We start from the raw sequence: 20,782 nt of genomic DNA on the forward strand, positions 1-20,782 counted from the left end.
ATAAAAGTGTGTACATGCTCTCCTGGGTGATGGAGAGTGTGTAGGTGATTAGAGGATGTATGTACCCATAAGACACAGTTGTCACTCCCTGTCTGTGCGGTTCCCATGCAGCTGCTCGGCAAGCACAGAAATAGTTAGTGTTTGAGTTATTGAAGAGTTAAGAGACGCAGATCACTGAGCATTTGTTCTTCGATCCTCCAATATTTTGCCCCCACCCTGAGCCCACCACCTATTCCAAACCCTTGTTAACATTTTCTCAAACTATTTCTCTCTCCTTCTATCTCTCATGCCAGTATGTTACTCTCTTTTTTGTATCCTACCTCAATGTTATGCGTGTAACTTTGTTACTATCAATTTACTAATAACTAATTCTAACAGATATTAGATTGCAATATGTATCATACAGGATTTCATTTGCACACTGAATGTGTGTGTTTTGAGGAGTGTGTGCTTTTCTGTGCATTAGTATGAGCACAGTGACTTTGCATCTCTTAGAAGAGATGGCATTACACGTTAACGTGGTGTGCATCATGTCAAAGGCTGCTGGTGACTTGGCATGTAGGACATATGTGTTGGCTGAAGGTGAAGCATGACTGTGCATGTGTTAGCATACAAAACAATTACCCTTGTGATACAAAGCCTAGCACTGGCCAGCACAGACTTAAATCCAGCATAAAACTGCACACGTTTACCTTGTAGCCTTGAATATTTTTTTCAGACAAAAAGGAAAACATTGTCATTTTTTTCATACCCTCATTCTATTCAAAACCTATTTTACTTTTTTTTTACTGTGGAACACAGAATGAGTTTTTTAGCAGAATGTCCAGGCTGCTCTTTTTCATACAATTAAAGTGGTTGACGATTTATACTGTAAAGCTTCAAAAAGAGCTACCACACAGTCAAACTTAGATACAGTACATGAATGCGTATCATACATCATGTCCTGACATGACACCTTAGCATGCTTATTGCTACCCTGCACACTACTACATCTGTGTCTGTTTAACAGAAGTCGCCACTCCTTCATTAGACCCTCACACACAAGCATTTAGAAACTCTTTTGAGTGCTGCTTCAGACTCCCGTGGTAAATTAATATTGACAGCAGCTCCAGGGATAGGAAATCACTCTAATTCAGCACTTTTGCAGATGAAGAATTTTCTGTAAAGATTTAAAGCTTCACTTTGATGAATGTTCTCATTTTCATTCATATCAATATGTTTTTCTCAGAGAGCTAACCGAGTGCATCTCTCTCTCTGTTTGTGAAAAATACAAGAAAATTGGAGAGCAAGTAATGTGCTTTTGCCAACACTCCAAAACAAGTGCACTCTCTGACATTTTGGTCAATACAAAAAGGACTGTCTCTTATGAAACTCTGAAGATCTTGCACATTCGATGGCCCCCCAAAAGGACACTAAAGTTGCACTTAAAAATGTATGAACTTCATATACAGTATGAACTGTATAAAAAAATGCAAAACCAAGTGGAATCTGCAAATAGTTTATGCTAAAAATATTCTAAGAAATAACTTCACCTTTCTTAATCAGTTTAACAATGACATGTAAAACATCCTGGTTACTTGCGTAACCACTGTTCCCTGATGGAGGGAACGAGACGTTGTGTTGATGTAATGACACTAGGAGTCACTCTTGGGAGCCCGAATCACCTCTGGTCTTTGATAAAAGGCCAGTGAAAATTGGCGAGTGGTATTTGCATGCCACTCCCCCGGACAAACGGGTATAAAAGGAGTTGGTATGCAACCAATCATTCAGGTTTTATGCTGAGGAGCCGAGACAAGGTCCAGCTATTTCAGCGGGTAGTTCAGCATTGTGGCAGGAGGGACACAACGTCTTGTTCCCTACATCAGGGAACAGAGGTTACGCAAGTAACCAAGATGTTCCCTATGTGTCACTCACTCAACGTTGTGTCAATGTAGTGACACTAGGGGTCCCTATAAAAAATGCCACAACTGGCTGAACTGTTTTACGTAAACTGATGGTGTGTGATGGGTAGACCACTGTGTGCCTCGTAGCCAGCGCACCAGGCCGACACGTAACCTCCCCCAACATAGTTATGAGTGTCAAACGGCCCTTTGGGGACAAGTCGACTACCCAAAAGATAGAGACAGGCTAAACCAGTCGTGGCCTCTTTTCCCCTTCTTTTTTTTCCACTCCTTAAAAAAGAAGGGGGATTATCTGACTGGGCTGCCAGGTCTAGTCGGGGGGTGTCCCTCCCAAGGGATGGACACCGTGGAGACCACACCTCGCCCAAAGAGAGGGTGGGATATTTAAGTGGAAATATGTCACATGGTCTTGCCAACCATGTGGAGAGTCTCATGGTAGATCCTACCCAACGGGGGAGGAGTTGCTACAAACATGGAGACTGTGGCAGAGGGGGATCTGCCCAAGGAAGCTGCAGTTTGCCAACAGGGAAACGAATTAGCGGAAGATATACATCGCATGGGGTTACCTTACAGGGAACCGCCACATGCGGAGCACCTATCCCAGAACAGGGCTCTTAGTAAGCACATGTGCTGGGCCAGGAGTGAGTCTCTCCGAAAACTCGACTGCCACAGGGCTCGGAGGAACCAGGGAACATAGTTTGTGAACACTACTGGGAATTAATGGAATACATCTTCAGCTGAGAGGAGGTGAAAGGCGCTATGTCCAAGCGATACACCCGGCCGGCTATTCCGGGCTTATCTGCTTGTATTGCGTGCCACTACCTGGGACGAATCTGGTTCCACCCGGAGGCTGTAGAACCTTGCAAAGGTGTTGGGTGTTGCCCAGCCTGCTGCTCTGCAAATGTCTGTTATAGAGGCACTCCTGGCCAGGGCCCAGGAGGCCGCTACACCCCTGGTAGAATGGGCACGTAGCCCTACCGGGGGGCGGCACGTCCTGGGCGTGATATGCCATAGCTATGGTGTCAATGAGCCAGTGGGTGATCCTCTGCTTGGAGACAGCGCTTCCTTCCCGCTGTGCATCAAAGCAGACAAAGAGCTGCTCGGAGATCCTAAAGCTCTGCTTGCGATCCAAATAGATGCGTAAAGTGTGCACCGGACACAGCAACGACAGGGCTGGGTCTGCCTCCTCCTGGGGCAGTGTTCACAGGTTCACCACCTGGTCCCTAAAAGGGGTCGTGGGAACCTTGGGCACATAGCCTGGTCGGGGTTTCAGGATCATGTGAGAGGAGCCCGGACCGAACTCCAGGCACATTTCGCTGACAGAGAACGCTTGCAGGTCTCCTACCCTCTTGATGGAAGTGAGCGCAGTCAGGAGGGCAGTCTTCTAGGAGAGTGCCTTAAGCACAGCTGACTGCAAAGGCTCAAAGGGTGCTCTCTGTAGACCCTGAAGAACTACAGAGAGGTTCCATGAGGGAACGAGGCGTGGTCTGGAGGGATTCAGCCTCCTGGTGCCCCTCAGGAACCTGATGATCAGGTCGTGCTTCCCTAAGGACTTACCGTCCAATGTGTCGTGGTGTGCTGCTATAGCAGCAATGTACACCTCAAGGTGGAAGGGGACAGCCGCCCTTCCAACCTCTCCTGCAGAAAGGAAAGCACCGATCTGACTGCGCATCTCTGGGGGTCTTCCTGTCGGGAAGAACACCACTTAGCGAACAGACGCCACTTAAAGGCATACAGGCGCCTCGTAGAGGGGGCCCTAGCCTGAGTGATCATGTCTACCACCGCGGGTGGTAGACCGCTTAGGTCTTCCGTGTCCTGTCCAGGGGCCAGACATGGAGATTCCAGAGGTCTGGTCACGGGTGCCAGATGGTGCCCCATCCCTGAGAAAGAAGGTCCTTCCTCAGGGGAAATCGCCGGGGGGGCTGTCGCAAGGAGCGTGAGGTCCATGAACCACGTCTGGGTGGGCCAGTAGGGTGCTACCAGGACGACCTGCTCCTCATCCTCCCTGACCTTGCACAGAGTCTGTGCAAGTAGGCCCACTGGGGGAAACGCATATTTGCATAGGCCAGGAGGCCAGCTGTGTGCCAGCGTGTCTATGCTGAGGGGTGCCTCGGTCAAGGCGTACCAGAGCGGGCAGTGGGAGGATTCTTGGGAGGTGAACAGGTCTACCTGTGCCTGTCCGAATCGACTCCAAATCAGCTGGACCACCTGAGGGTGGAGTCTCCACTCTCTCCTGAGGGTAACCTGCCATGACAGCGCATCCGCTGTAGTGTTGAGGTCGCCCGGGATGTGAGTGCCTCGCAGCGACTTGAGACGGTGGGTGAGTTGTGACATACAACGAGAGTGCAGACCGCCTTGGTGGTTGACATATGCTACTGTTGCCGTGTTGTCTGTCCAAACTAACACGTGCTTTCCCTAGATCAATGGCCGGAACCTCCGCAGGGCGAGCAGAATTGCCAACAACTCGAGGCAGTTGATGTGCCAATGCAGTCATGGGCCCGTCCATAAGCCGGTGGCTGCGCGCCCGTTGCAAACAGCACCCCAACCCATTTTGGAGGCGCCTGTCATGACCACGATGTGCCTGGAGACCTGCTCTAGGGGAACACCTGCCCGTAGAAACGAGAGGCTGGTCCAAGGGCTGAAAAGACGGTGACAGAGCGGCATGATGACCACATGATGTGTCCCAAGGCGCCATGCCCATCTTGGGACTCGAGTCTGAAGCCAGTGCTGAAGCAGTCTCATATGCATCAACCCGAGCGGGGTGGCCACCGCTGAGGATGCCATATGCCCCAGGAGCCTCTGAAAGAGTTTCAGTGGAACCACTGTTTTCTGTTTGAAAGCCTTCAAACAGGCCAGCACCGACTGTGCATGCTCGTTCATGAGGCGCGCTGTCAAAGAGACTGAGTCCAACTCCAAACCAAGGAAAGAGATGCTCTGAACTGGGAGGAGCTTGCTCTTTTCCCAGTTGACACAAAGCCCTAATCGGCTGAGGTGTGAGAGCACCAGGTCCCTGTGTGCACACAACATGTCCCGAGAGTGAGCTAGGATTAGCCAATCGTCGAGATAGTTGAGAATGCGAATGCCCACTTCCCTTAACGGGGCAAGGGCTGCCTCTGTGACCTTCGTGAAGACACGAGGGGACAAGGACAGGCCAAAAGGGAGGACCTTGTACTGATACACCTGACCCTCGAATGCAAACCGCAGGAAGGGTCTGTGTCGAGGAATAATCGAGATGTGAAAGTACGCGTCCTTCAGGTCTACCGCTGCGAACCAATCTTGATGCCAGATGCTCGCCAGAATACGTTTTTGTGTCATCATCTTGAAAGGGAGTCTTTGTAAAGCCCGGTTCAGTACTCGCAGGTCCAAGATTGGCCACAACCCACCACCTTTTTTCGGTACGATGAAGTAGGGGCTGTAAAACCCCTTCTTCATCTTGGCTGGAGGGACAGGTTCTATCGCACCCTTCCGTAGGAGGGTAGCGATCTCCGCACGCAAGGTAGCAGCGTTTTTGTCCTTTACCAAGGTGAAGTGGACCGGGCAGTAAAAGGTGCCTCCCACGATTTTGTCAGCTCTTCGTGCACTTCCAGGAAGAAAGGCACTGGAGCGGGGCATGGCTGCTTTGAGTGGTGCCACGAGCCCAGGAACCAATCATCGAGCCGCGAGGGTTCAGGGGAGAGCGGAGGGTTCCACTCTAGCCCGACGCTCGCGGTCGCCCGGGAAAGCATGTCCATCATCTCTGCATCAGCCTGTGACTGGGCAATCGACCCCGAAGGGGGGAGCCCAGCTGAGGCTTCTGCATCCGATTGGACAAGCCCGCTCTCCGATGCTGCACTCGAGAGCTCATCAGCTTCACGGGCTCCGAACAAGAGGTCAAACTCACCATGAGACGAGCCGGCGGACTCATCCGGAAACCCGATCGGGGCAGACGAGCGTGCTGGGGAATGGGTGGTCCATGGTGGATACCCAGTGGAGGCACCCCCAGTGCTAGCCGCGCTGGCCTCAAACCCGTAGGTAGAAGGACCGAGGCGGGGAGCCGCTGGGGTGGCTTGTTTTCTTATGAAAGCAAGCCGCGACCACAATGTTGCCATGGTCGTGTTCTCGCAGTGAGAACATGAACCATCCATGAACGCTGTCTCCGTGTGGGTCGCGGCCAAACATGAAAGACAGCGATCGTGACCGTATGAAGTTGAAAGGTAACGACCGGAACCAGGAATAACACACAATCGGAAAGGCATCTTTAAAAAGACGCGTCTTTAAAAAGACGTTCCGTGTGTGCCGCTCTTTTAGAGAAATATACTCTTTTAGACAAATATACTCTCTTTTTTCTGCCGAAGCGCCCAGGGGCGTTCTCTGCAGTGCACCAGTGCAGAGGAGGGAGAAGCCTATGAAATGCGCCGTCAGATCCAGCAGAGGTGAATGAACAGTCGTGAGAATTCAGCTCAATGAGCATGACCGTTCTGCTCCAAAGAGAAAATCTGTGAGTGGTTGCATACCAGCTCCTTTTATACCCGTATGTCCGGGTGAGTGGCATGCAAATACCACTCGCCAATTTTCATTGGCCTTTTATCAAAGACCAGAGGTGTTTTAAGCTCCCAAGAGTGACCCCTAGTGTCACTACATCGACACAACGTCGAGTGAGTGACAGATAGGGAACTGGTCTCAAGGTCAATTTTAGCGAATGTTTGAAGTCAGTTCCCCTCAAGTTCATACAGGTGTCCTTGCAGAGTAACCAGAGGTGTAGTTCATTATTTTAACTATGGACATGGTTCACTAAAGTTTGACTACCAGAAAGTGTCCAGATTATTTTTGTTTATAATTTAACAAACTTTTTTTGTGAAATGTTTTGCTGGAAAAGTGCTATATTTATTTTAAATAAATGCCAATGGTTTAATATTTTGTTATATAATGGAAAGGCATTCATATATTTTTAAGTGTGCCTTAAGGGTCCAAATACTTTTTGGGGCCACCGTTCACATATATTGTCAGAGTGTTTTTTATCTGCTCTCTGCATTTTATGTTCTCATTTGTCTCTTCTCAGGCTCTGACTGTTCCCGGAACTTTACCAGTCCATCAGGCGTAATCGAGTCGCCCGGCTTCCCTGACAAATACCCCCACAATCTGGAGTGCACCTTCATCATCATCGTTCCTACTAACATGGACGTCACCCTCACCTTCCTGACCTTCGACCTGGAAAATGACCCCTTGCAGGGGTCTGAGGGCGAGTGCAAGTACGATTGGCTGGAGGTGTGGGATGGCCTTCCACAGGGTGAGTTTAGATGCCCGTAATCCTGAAGAATTCCATGTGGATTTATAGTCAGAATTCGGATTAGGACTGTGGTATTCCAAGTCCAGACCACCCGTGACTTTAAGAGGATTGCGTTTCCCACTTACCTCTGACCTCATTGTCTACTTTGAGATCAGTATGTCGCATGTCTGCCATACATAATTTGGTCACTTAATGATTTCAAATCCACATACCATCCCCTTTACACTATGGGAGTCTGTCTGAGCCATCTGGTTAGTTTATCCACTAGTCTATACAGCTGTTCACTTTTTCCCCTGTAACACGCACAAGCCGGTCCCATTGTCCGTTGTTCCAGCAACTCCGCCGGTATAAAGCTCAGGCGCATTTCTGTCGTGCTGTTACTGCGGCTGCCGTTGGAGCTATTTTAGTGCTGAGCGTTGGCAGATGAAAGCGGAGCCCAGGGCCTTACTTTGCCTTATCTGCGGCAGGCGGGACAAAAAGCCATGACACCCATATTCTCCCACGCAGAGGGGTTGAGAAGATGAAGGATGGGGGTAACAGCAGCCATGGTAACCTTTATCAGTGCAGTGAAAATGGGGCATGAATAACACTGCAATAGGATTTAATCCTTGTCTGGAGTAGAGTGGTGTGGAATACTTGCTTTTCCCCCAGCTGTCTTATTAATGCTTCAGTCCTGAAAGACTTACACTGACCCCCCCACTCTTCATGAATCTGGTTAGTGATTCATATTTTATCATTGCACATGCACATATAATCAGATAACAGTCACTCAAACACACCGCTACACTGAAGGACCACCCTGGTGGAAAAACCAGGTCACTAGTTAAGGCGGTCAAGCTGTTTTTAGAATGCATTTTGTTTTTAGGTAGCTGGTGGTCAGCCTGCCCAAACCAGCTTGACTATGATGGTTTGCCAGGTCAAAACCAGGTCCAAGAGCTGGTAGTCCATCTGATCAACCATCTAGACTAGGATTGAAAAAAAAAATCCTTATTCTCATTGTTGTAATGCATAAAAAAACAATGCTATATTGTTTAAATTGTATGTATATATTGTGTTAGTATTTGTTGTACAATCTAATTTTTTTTTTTGTTTATATTAAATATATATATATATATCACAGGAATGAGAATCCCATGAGTTTCAACATTTATAAAAATGGAAATTACAAAAAAAAAACAAAAACAAAAAAACAACATCATGACATTTGAAAGTACTGAGTACTTCTCTTTTAATAAGCGATTAATAATGGGGTTAATTGTAAATGAAGATAATGTCACAAAACAAAATACATTAATGGTCCTCAAAATAAGCAAATAAGGCTAATGTTCTTCAAAATATAAAATGCAAAATATATATATTATATTTTGGGGTGAAATGTGACCTGGAAATGTTTTTTTTTTATTATTTATTTTTTTATATTTACCCCCACACAAGCGACATGAAACCGATTAAAGAGATGCACACAGATATACAGTCCTGATCATAGTAGGATACCTTAACCACCTGATATGATCATCAACACCATCAAAGGCAAGAAAGAGTTATTTCAATCACATGTTCAAGAGCTATTGCTGTATTAAAGCCCTTTCCTCTCCAAAAGAGAAGAAAATCAATGTGTGTGAATGATACAATGCTATTTCATCCATCCAAGACTGTGAGTGTGTGAGGGTGGAGGATGGATTCATTACTGTGAGACAGCAGCATCTCTACAGCAATACAGCCCGGGAAAACTAAATCATATACATCTGTTGACACAAACGTCCCAGTACGCAGAGGTGCTCTGTTGTATAGGTTGACTACATACATATGACGAATAAGCATTCTAATCTTCAGAGTGGCCAGCTGGAGCAAGAGGTAAAAATGTGACCAGTTCACATCACAGCACAGAGAAACCATATTCCCACATCCCTTTTGTGCACAGCTTTATGGATCTTCAGTACACACAGCTCTGTGTATGGCTCTGAGTCTCTCTGGACACCCAATCAGAGCTTACATTTGTCAGTTAAGGATTTCATATATTAAAGCCAGACTTCGCTGTTCTGTTTTCAGTTTTATTATTATTTCAATGTTATAATGGTAGTGTAGGGTTTTACTGGTTGTTTAGATCAGTGTTACTATCAGAAATAATTAATAATTATTTCTGTAGATATTAATTAATATTTAAATTAATTAATTGAATCTAACTCATTAAAACCTCATATGGGGCTCCAGTAAATGTAGTGTGCTACGTTTAGGAGCAAGTTTGGTTATTAGCAATAATTAATAATTATCAAAGATAATTATTAATTATTAAAATCAATAGAACATTGATGAGAATCAATGTTAGCTTTTTTAATCCTTTAAATCAACAATTATCAAAGATAATCGTCAATTGTTAACATAGATGAAACATTAATTAAAATTAACACTAGCTTATTGATCATTCAAATTCAATCATCAAAGATAATTATCAACTATCAAAAATCAATAGAATATTAATAAGGATTAACATTGACGGGGCACCACCCTGGAATTAGGGACTAATAACCAAATAGTAAAACAGTCTCAAAATTAGATTGTTTTCTTAGGAAAATCGACATCCGAAGAATATCGATTTTCGGGAAAAAAAACAACGAATGAAGGTTTGAATCCGAGCACTGACATCCCGTCAGCATGACACAGGCGTATGCAAAACAAACCAAAACACTTCTCTTTGTAATATAACAAAGTTTATTTATGCAGTAATATCAATGAATAATTAATACAATGCAGTCAATAAACTTCTGACTTACAACTACAAACTAAACAGTGATATGATTAGATATGGAAATAAAATAATCCTATAACACATAAGGTGTGTGTGTGTGTGTGTGTGGGTGGGTGTGTGTGTGGGTGGGTGGGTGGGTGGGTGTGTGGTTAGTAAGAGAGAGAGAGAGAGATGATTAAGTGACAGCCCTAAAGCCAATTTCGCGATAGTGGGAGAGAAAGCAGCTGTGTTTATCACTCAGAGACGCGGTGGACGGCTCGTAAAAGTCCCGCGTTATTTGACTCTTTAATGGATGAACTCAGTTGCTGTCTCACCCGTGATGGCGAAATTGCACAACAGTCCAATTTGGTTGGACCACAATACAGCAAAACAAATTTGTGATAATTAATACCCTGAGCATTAATAATGAGCGGACATGGCGATCCATAAACTGTACAAGCAAAAACCTTGAAACACAAGAATAACACACTATAATATTCTATCTCTGCCCAGACGTAAACCTCTTACTTGAATCGCATGAGGACACAGGTAGAATGTGTTTTCCTCCATCCTTTAACTATGACCCGGTTCCTTGAGGCTCGGGTGATGACGGGAGGCCGTTTCCTCGCTCTGTCGCCGGGCGGTACGGCTGTTGATTCTCGGCAGGCTGGCGGAGAACTCAGAAATGTCGACTTGATTGAAGATGTAAGAGAAATCTTTAATCTCTTCACTTCTGTAGGCAAACGGATGAAGATGCGAATTGCTCGGCGGTCTCCTTCGGATCCGTTAGAGTGTTTGGTTGAACACAGAGTAATCTCAACTCGTCCAGCTAGATGGAGATTGTATGGCCACAGTTTCAAGTCGGATGTTACTTCCTTGTGCCACGAGGTTGCACCTGAGAGCAGCAAAGAGCTACGTCTATATTCGGTGAACAAAGTCACTGGAAGTAACACACGAAACATTTCAGAGATATTTCAACTCCTGATGATGTCATGTTTGAGGGACGTTCTGTTGTGTGCCTCATCCAATAGGAGTTGAGAGTTCGATCCTTTAGTGAGCAAGGCTTCATGGATTTGTAGTCTGTTTTGGACTCCCTTTGTTTGATTTTGGCGCGATTATTATCAGGAAGATTTACGACTTGGTGTGTGGGGGCTGAGTTAGGTTTTACGACTTGTGTTAGGCCTGCCTTTGTCTTCTATCTGAATACATGAGGCCCAACAGTAGACAGAGAAAATGAAAAGGTGTTTGGATGATTTGAAGCTTGTTAAAAGTTTTTGTTTTCGATTCATTTGTTATTCTTCCATTTTTGTGTTTTTCAGTCGGCCCTCTAATTGGACGGCATTGCGGTACCAAAATCCCAGCTGAAATACAGTCGTCTACAGGTATCCTCTCTCTGTCCTTTCACACGGACATGGCCGTGGCCAAAGATGGCTTCTCCGCCCGCTACAACATGACACTTAAGGAGGTCAATGACAGTAAGTGTCCTTTCTTTCTTTTTACGTGCACTCAACTGTTGTGTTTTTTACCTGCGTGTATCTCTGTTCTCTTAAATCTAAATTCAGAGAACTCTGGTGTTCCTCAGATTTCCACTGCAGTAATGCTTTTGGCATGGAGTCAAGCAAGATCAGCGATGACCAGATCTCTGCATCATCCTCCTTCTATGATGGCCGTTGGTCTCCAAGACAAGCTCGCCTTAACTTTGATGACAATGCATGGACGCCCAATGAGGACAGCAACAAAGAATACATCCAGGTGAGGTTTTCTCTCTTTATTTGTCTCTTACTTGCTCATTTTCATCTCCTTTTCTGCACATTTAATCTTCATTATGTCCACAACAAGTGATGGCCATTGTAATACTTATGCATAAGGCTTTACGTATGTACTCAAACAAAGACACAAATGCATGTCCAGCATTGTTGCAATTTTTCGGCACCTTGAAAGAACTCGAGATTTGTGTCAAGCTTCTTGTAAGCTCAGCATCTGGCCAAAGTATACTTTGGGATTAATGTTCTCTATAGGTACTGTTGCATATGAGTTTTGTGTTATGTCAGAATGCGACACACAAAATCATGCATAAGTAGCTATAAGCAGGTGCGTTCGCGAGCTGTCTATTCATTCCCATTTTTATATATTTTGGCTGAAATTTTTAAACGTTGTTTCGAAATCTCAAGACACTGAACTGTCAGACTTCAACTTTTGTATTCTGAGTCACTCATGTGAGGTACCAGACCAGGGCTTCTGAATGACATTCACTACTTTTGGTATTGCCATTATTGGGGTATCGTATTTGTGTTAGGATGTTGCTGAGTTTTGGGCTTGTGGTAGAACTCATATCTGTTGTTTTGTGTTAACGTCTGACATTAGTCCTTCACATTCAGGTTCCATGGCCCAGACATCTGTCTTGACAAACAGCTTACAGTCATAAATTCCAACATGCCCGAGGACCATACTTTATACCAGACACCTTTGCTCTGTTGTATGTGTGTATAAGGACAAAGTTTTACATAGCGAAACATACAGCATGATTCGATACATCTCGATTCATCATGATATGATAATTGGATTGGGATTGAAAGAGCGCCAAATGCACATGTGACACCCAGAACGTCAGTGAGAAAGAGTGAATTTGCAGGATCAGTTTCAATCTCTTTCGTGTAGTTACAGTAAAATACAAGCTTACTGAAAGTAAAGCCACAAGACTCAAACAGTACGTGTTGGTATGAGAGTAGTGTGATTAAATTGCTTACTGTCCTTGTCTGTGTAAAGTTATATCCAATATTTCAACTCATGTCATGACCATGTAAAATTGGTAACTTAGCATAATATGCTACAGGATATCAGAAAGGGACTGTTTACAGTCAACTCATGCATAACCAGAATTTGAACCATCTAGAAAAGTTGTCCCACCTCAAAGAGGATTATTTAGACAACTTTACAGCTCCATTAATAATCCGTTCTTTATATATATATATAATTTATAAGCAATACAAGCTTCAAATTTCTGCTTTTAAACTCTCTGGGACACTGGCCCCATTTACAGTATTTACATTGTAAGTGCATTATTGTAACAGCAATTTTTGTCTTAAAGATAACTGTGTGATGAGTTTAAATATTTTTTTTATGGTAATCAACATTATGCTACTGTACAAATGCTAGATAAAAGTGCAGCCTTATTTTAAACCCGGAATGTTCCTGTAACATTTAATGAGATCTTCTTATGTGTGCTCTTCTTTTCCCATTGATACAGCCATTGTCTTTCTCTATTTCTCTCCCTCTCTCTTTATTACAATTCATCAGGGACTGATTTATTCTACCCTCCCTTCTCAAATGTGGGGGGCTGCATCTCTCTCTCGCTCTCTCTCTCTCTCTCTCTCTCTCTCTCTCTCTCTCTCTCTCTGTATTCTGGGCAAAGGGGCTGATGATGCACAGCCTGCACTGATGGTAACAACCATTTGATTGATGAGGGTCCTTTCCTAGGAATTAATAGTTAGCAACAGTTCTGGGTTCTATTGATTTTTTGTCTAGGTGTGTTTCTCTGTGGCCCTAAGCAGCTTTACAGAAGGTAGTGTGTGTGTGTGTGCTTGAATCTGTGTGTGAAAGCCACACCTGTCTCTCTGACAGATAACAAATGCTGCAGTTTTCCCGCTCATGTTCGGATGACATCCCACTGAGCAGGGAAAGTCGAGGATCATGGGTAACAGCCCTTCTTGAGGACAGTAGCTGCATGCCTGATTAAAGACCTTGCTACGGTCAAGGCAGAGCAGCAGAGAGGCAGCTCTCATACCGTAATCATCTTCATCATCATCTGGGGGGGGTACAGAAGGTGTGTGTGTGGGGGGTGGGGGGGGGTTGATAATCTGTGTGGAGAGAGAGTTAGTATCGATCAGAACTGAGGTGATTGATCTTAAGACTCTGATAACACATTTGCTGATCTGCAGGGAGGAAAGACTCATATTGCCACAGCTCTATCTATCTTTCAGCTCTTCTCTCTAGCTCATTTCTCTCTCACCCCACCTTCTGCTTCCTCCCAGTTCTCTCTCCCATCACTGTCGAATCATTCTATTTGTAGTGGTGCTTGCGAAGGGAAGCAGCACTATTACTATTGCTCATATTTAGGGTTAGGGATTTCAACAAACCCTAACCTTAAGTATTAAATCTCATCCCACTCCATTTGTGCTATGAACATAAATGCTATCTCATATTATGTGGCTTGTTAAAGGGATAGTTCACCAAAAAATGAAAATCCTCTCATCATTTACTCACCCTTATGCTCTCCCAGATGTGTAAGACTTTCTTCTGCAGAACACATACAACAATTTTTAGAAGAATATTTCAGCTCCGTAGGTCCATACAATGCAAGTGAATGGTGACCAGACCTTTCAAGCTCCAAAAATCCCACATAGGCAGCATAAAAGTAATCGAAATGACTCCAGTGGTTAAATCTATGTCTTTAGAAGCATTATGATAGGTGTGTGTGAGAAACAGATAAATATTTAAGTCCTTTTTTTTTTTTTTACTATAAATCACTACTTTCTCTTCCACATTCTGAAAGGGATTGTGAAAGCTAAGATTTATAGTACAAAATGATTGAAATATTTATCTGTTTTTCACCCAAAGTGATTGCATCACATCAGAAGACATACAGTATATTAACTGGAGTCATATGGATTACTTCTATTATGACTGTCTGGGCTTTTTGGAGCTTTAAAGTGCTGTCACTATTCACTTGCATTCACTGGACCTACAGAGCTGAGATATTCTTCTAAAAATCTTCGTTCGTGTTCTGCAGAAGAAAGAAAGTCATACACATATTAGATGGCATGGGAGTGAGTAAATGATGAGAGAATTTTTATTTTGGGGTGAACTATCCCTTTAATGAGAGGTGTACTATTACTTTACTTTGTGATGGACGATATGAAGGCTGGAAAAATCCCATAGATGGAGGGACCCTAGCCCTATCTAGTCACAAAGACTTTGGGATTTGACTTGGGGCAGTAAGCAACAACCCAGAATACCCTAGAAACCACCTAGAAATGCCCTACAGCAGTAATCACCAAGAATTTTGTTGTTGCTTCTCCCCTTTTAATATCTCTCTTTACCCTCCTCTCTCTCTTCTCTTCCTCCTCAGGTGGACCTGCATTTCCTGAAGGTCCTGACGGGCATCGCCACCCAGGGCGCGGTTTCCAAGGAGACACACAAGTCCTACTTCGTCACTACCTTTAAGCTGGAGGTCAGCACTAATGGAGAGGACTGGATGATCTACCGCTTCGGCAAGAACCACAAGGTAGGATAATGTGGGAATGCCATGATATGTGAATATGTGGGTTTGTTTAAGCTGAAGAGAAAATCAGAGAGCGAGAGAGCAGTTGGTTGGTTCTCCTTCCTGTGCTGGTTATTTATCAGAGATATGTGAAGCACTGTCACACTCAACTGTGTGTAGCTAACAGAGCTGCACGTGTGAATGTCTAATAGAGCTGTTAGCCAGCTTTGTCAAGAGAACAAGAAAAAAAACCCCAACAAGATAAGAAAAAGGTGCAGGACATTGTTTAACTGTAATTTCCCCCTTTTCTGTTATTAGGTCTTTTTTCTTCTCTTCTTAGAGCAGCATGGTGTGTTTTGCTCTAGTAGTGAGGCTGTGTGGGTTTGTTAGAAAATTGTGTTTTCTGTTGTCAGTGGCTTCTGTGCTGATGAGCATTGTAATGTAATGTATTTTGAGTGATACAGGATATTGAAATGAGAAAAAATATATGGCAGAACTTGATTTATCCATTGATCAGATCGTCAAGCATGGGCGTTCCATATCAGATTGAAGTTAGACCTAAATACCTAAATAGCTTGAATGTTGGTTAACATTATTCAAAAGCCTGCATGGCCTAGGTGATGTCAGCTTAAAAGGAAATTCAATTCAGAGGAAGAGCAAATGATTAAATTTTGATTAAAGATGACAAAGACATTTTTTTGTTTATTTGGAGTAAGGCACCCTCCTGTGTGGCACACGTGTCTAATATTTTATTAACAAATCCCCTGTAAATCCTGTTTGGAGCTGATTGCTTGACAGGGTAACATCTAAAAGCTTTGATGTTATGATGATGATTTTGGAAGAGGCAGAAAAAAACGATACGACCCGACCACCACCAACTAGATTAAGGGAACCCCCCTGGAACCCCTGCTGCAATAGCCTGTGCTTTAATCTCCCGGAAAATCTCCAAGCTCAGTCTTCCCTTAATGTGCTGTGTATTTACGGCTTTAGTTTCAGTGCGGCTAAGCTTTGTTAAGAAGTCTCACTGTATCGGAATGGGAGAAATGCATGACCGATCTGTCTCTATTTAGGAACTGTACTATTTAATAATGTACTATTTATTCATATGCCTGGAAGAAATTTATTTTTATGTTGGCAGCTATCTAGCAAGATGTTCTAGCCCTGCAAATATATTGTCTGTCTGAATGCTTTCAGGCATGCCGTTTTAATATCACCAAATACTGCAATATAGATTAACAGGAAATAATGTGTTGGCACTGAATGAATATGTAAATTTGCAATACTGTAAAACATTTGCATGTAGGCGTCTGTGTAAACAGGCTCAGAGTCAGCCAGGTTATTATTTTTCAGGGTGTGTGGTGATCGTTTAAATTGATGTACACATCATTCCCTCATCAGCCTCCAGTGATGGAGGTGTGTGTTTCCTGGGTCCAGAGGACACTGATAGATGTGTGTGTTTGCCTGTCTATGTGTTTAGGGACAAACAGTTAGAGCAGCTATCTGTAAATAATAAGAACTGTCTGTAGCCTGGTGGTTGATAGCCTCTTTATAAGGTGTTCATGATGTAGAAAGTGTGATATCAGAAGTTTGAGCTTATATTTTTCTCCAACTCTCCCAGCTTCTGTGGTAGTTCTCTCGGTTCACTACCAGATTACCTGCAACTCATTTATTTTAATCACAGTTTAATCAATTCTGATAAGTACACACACACACACACACACACACACACGTTTGTGCAGCTATCATTATGAGGACTCTCCACAGACATTTTTATATTGTACAAACTATAGATTATATCCCCTAACCCTAACCCTTCCCCTAAACCTAACCCTCACAAAAAACCTTCTGCATTTTTACATTTTCAATAAAACATAATTCAGTATGTTTTTTAAGTGATTTGAATAATGGGGACACTAGATATGTCCTCTTAAATCACATTTATAGCGTAATACCCTTGTAATTACCAGTTTGTAACCTAAAAAAAAGTCCTCGTAACCACTTAAACCTGCCCACACACACACACACACACACGTTTGCTCAGCTATCTTAATGGAAACCTACCATAGACTTCTGTTGTTTTTATATGTTATATGTTTATATATGTTTCTATAATTACTTTAAACTAACCCTAACCCACACCCTAAACTCAACCCTAACAGAAAACTTTTTGTGTTAGGGTTAGGAACTTTTAAAATCATTATTTATTTATGTATGGATAGTTTTTCCAAATGAGGATGTCCAAAATTTTTCCAAAAGGGAGGTTTTGTCTGATTTGGCTCACTTTTGGGTACAAAACTGTCCCAAAACTATTGCTAAGTAGGTACACACACATACACACACACATACAAGGTCAGTTCCAAAACCTAGTGAGCTGATTTGCACAGACACAGACCTTGTGAGGGAGCATCCTGACCAAAATTGAACCTCTTAATTAAATGATTTAACAACGCAATACAATATAAGCATAACAATCTTTTATTTTAAAATAAAACAAATTTTACTGTATTTTTGTATTGCCTTTTCCAATAAGGATACATGCAATGCTGTGTCCTTAGAAATTGGCCAACACAAGTTATCTTAGAAAGGTGCATAATGTTGATGCCTACCTTTTGGAACAGCCTTCACATCAGGAGTGTGACTATTATGCCTTAAAATGTTGTCTAGCTTACTAGATTTTGGAACAGAGCTACAGACTTCCTTGGAAACCAGTATTTCATTGGAAACCTAGCACAGCACACACACATACAAAGAAACATGCATATACACTCAATCCCAAAAATGTGTCATTTCAAAAAATTATCTCCCTCCTGAGAATGTATCTGATGAAGTCATCAACATAACGACAGGAAATTTTAAGCTGTTTTCACAAACATGCTGTTTCAAACTGCGAGGAAGTCAAAAGGTCTATATCCCTTTCCATTGTAATTTCCATTAGAAAGGTCTGCTGGATTCCTTGCTTGTTTAACAATACCATCAAGTCTCTGTTAATGGGTTTATCTAGAGTGAAAGCATATGGTATGTGTGTTAACACCAGCTCAGACCTCAAAACAGAAGCTTGACAGCTCCGTCCATCACTGTGCATTCCTTCATTTCATATGAAGCGCAAATATAATGGAAGACAGCAGCCAGATCCCAGGAGGAATCCTCTGTTCTTCTGGAGCATTTAACCTTTTGTGATGTCATAGAGAATAGATGGTCTTTCAGATGGGTCATCTACATAAAGGACAGGCAGAGTGTGTGATGGTGTAATGTGCTCAGTGAAATGAGGAAACCAGTTCGCAAGCACAAATGGAAACACGCGGTTAGGCTACCTGTCTGAAGTGTAAATATGGTTATCATTGACTATGACAAGTGGTGGTTTTAGAGGAAGCATTTACACCTCTGAGGGTCATACAATTTATCATCTGTTCTTCTAATTACTCTGTTCTGATTCATAACGGCAGTGTGAAATTTCTGTGCCATTAGCAGCACCAAAAAAAATAGCAAAAATGATTAGTGTACCAAAAAGGCTTCCCAAACACTCTCCATGTCTTCCATTGTTCAGAAACAGGAAGTCTCTCCCCAAACTAATGACATTGATTGATGCAGAAGTTGACTCGTTGCTCAAACAGCAATGTTTCAGCATAGCCACAGTGTTTACACTCTTTGGGAAATCAACCTACAAATGGCTTGCTTAAAGTGTCTGTGCACATTAAACTGAGATAGGAGGAATTATTTTAACATCAAACAAATGACATCAGCAGCTTTATTCCAGTTGAATTCTCTGTAAATGTTTTCTTTACAACAGTGAGAAGGTAAAACAAGGAGGGACGGCTTTCACATTCCAGTTTCTTCAACTCAATCTTGGATGCAAACTGGGAATTAAGAGGAAACCAGAGAACTAAATCAACATTCTACACAGATTTTTTTCTCTTTGAAAATGATTAAGTCTGCCAGCCATTGTAATCCACAAGCTGAGCTTCCACACTAATGAGCTTTTTAGAGGGAGTTTTGTTGTGTATGTTTACATTTATAATAAACAGATTTTCAGAGATTTCAACATGTAGAATCACACTCTTAAAATTTTTTGATTTATGCCTAATATTTTATTTCATTTTAAAATTTGAAATTCACAACACATAAAGAAAACAACGTCACAGGCCCCATTAGACAAAAACACATGCACACTGTTGAATGCCACTCAGTTAATGGCCTTGCACCAAATTTGCAATTATGTATATTATATTATACTGTATGTATAGTATTACTATATAATATTACTATTGTGAACTTTAAGAGTGAATTGCAAAAAATCTAGGTGAAATTGTGAGAGAAACTGTGATCAGTTACAGCATCTAAAAATATAAACTTATACCAATAAAACATGGACGTGTTTTCTTTCAACTACCCAAATATAGAAAAGTGAAATTAGAATGTGTGAAGAGATTCATTTGAAAGAATACAAGAGAAATATATGAAAAGAACCTGGGGAAAAGAGAAAGATGAGTCGTTTGTGTACAAACATCATTATACCTTTTGAGATTTTGTGCCTCTTTCTGTAGTTTGTGAGTCACAGTGTTTAGCCCTATCGGTCCCTTCTAGCACTTCCTCTCTCTTTCTTTTTCTATCTGTCTATATCTCTCTGTCTTTCTCCTCCACTGAGGCTGAGCCCGGACTGGCCTGCAGCCAACCAGAGCCAGCATGCTCTGTCAACATCTTCATCAGGGGCATCGAGGTTTGGGAAAGAGCAGGAGAAGGGCAGAGCGAGAAAGGGAGGGGGAGAGAGTAATGACTCGAGCAGAACTGTGAATGCTGACCACATTTCCCAGTGGTCCCATCAGTCTATGGTAAAAAATATGGCAGCAAGCCAATGCAAAGCAGCAAGTGATGCGGGGAGAGAGTGATGGGGGATGAAAGACAGAAAGATGGACAGACCGGGGAACATAGCTCGGTCCAGTCTGTCATAGCACCTCTTTCATCTCCCGTGACCTCGCTGTGGCTGTGTGACTTTCCGGAACATAGCCCAAGCAATGAGGCTTTGTGGGAGAGAGTGTCCACATCTATAAGAACACAATCTCTCTTTCTCTCTTTCTCTCTCTCTCTCTCTCTCTCTCTCTCTCTCTCTCTCTCTCTCTCTCTCTCTCTCTCTGTTATAATAGCAGAGAAAGCTTCAGAGGAAGTGTGTTACTGAGGCTGTTCTGTCTTCACACTCTAACCTTAGAGGGTTTACCTTGGGATGTTGTTATTATTTCAGCAGACTGCCCTTGTTGCATGTATATTTCAATAATTAGAAGAATAAAAAAAATTGGGCACTCTTCACTACTGCCCTATTGGCCAACACTGAGGTCCCCATTTTACCTCATTCATATAGCCACATAATTTTTCTGAGGAATCTGTTGTACTCTAGACTCCTTGGACTGGCAGACTTAATTTTTCAGAACTCGTCTCCCCATAGTTTGCATTTTCTTTGCAATGGGCATTAAATCTCTTAAACTCTCATTCTCCACAATATTAATTAGCCGACAGACTGTGGCTATCCACTTTGTTACAGCAATCGTGAAGCCTCATTCATGATTCGTGTCAGGGCGTCAGTGCCAGCGTTAAGCGCAGATTTGAACTCCACATGAAAATCGCTTGCAGACAAAAACTCA

The 20,782-nt window shown here is 42.9% G+C and overlaps 1 protein-coding gene across 5 annotated transcripts in view; it reads left to right on the forward strand.

The window, feature by feature from the left end:
- The window catches only part of nrp2b (neuropilin 2b), a 108,266-nt gene that overhangs the window by 36,260 nt on the left and 51,224 nt on the right, over positions 1–20,782 (forward strand). For all 5 annotated transcript variants that reach the window (XM_051708782.1, XM_051708780.1, XM_051708781.1 and 2 more), the window contains 4 exons: positions 6,940–7,167; positions 11,212–11,367; positions 11,475–11,644; positions 15,021–15,176. In XM_051708782.1, coding sequence (XP_051564742.1) covers positions 6,940–7,167; positions 11,212–11,367; positions 11,475–11,644; positions 15,021–15,176 — 710 coding nt within the window. The remainder of the gene's footprint in view (positions 1–6,939; positions 7,168–11,211; positions 11,368–11,474; positions 11,645–15,020; positions 15,177–20,782) is intronic.

This window comes from Myxocyprinus asiaticus, chromosome 10 (genome assembly GCF_019703515.2).
Source record: "Myxocyprinus asiaticus isolate MX2 ecotype Aquarium Trade chromosome 10, UBuf_Myxa_2, whole genome shotgun sequence".
NCBI lineage: Eukaryota > Metazoa > Chordata > Actinopteri > Cypriniformes > Catostomidae > Myxocyprinus > Myxocyprinus asiaticus.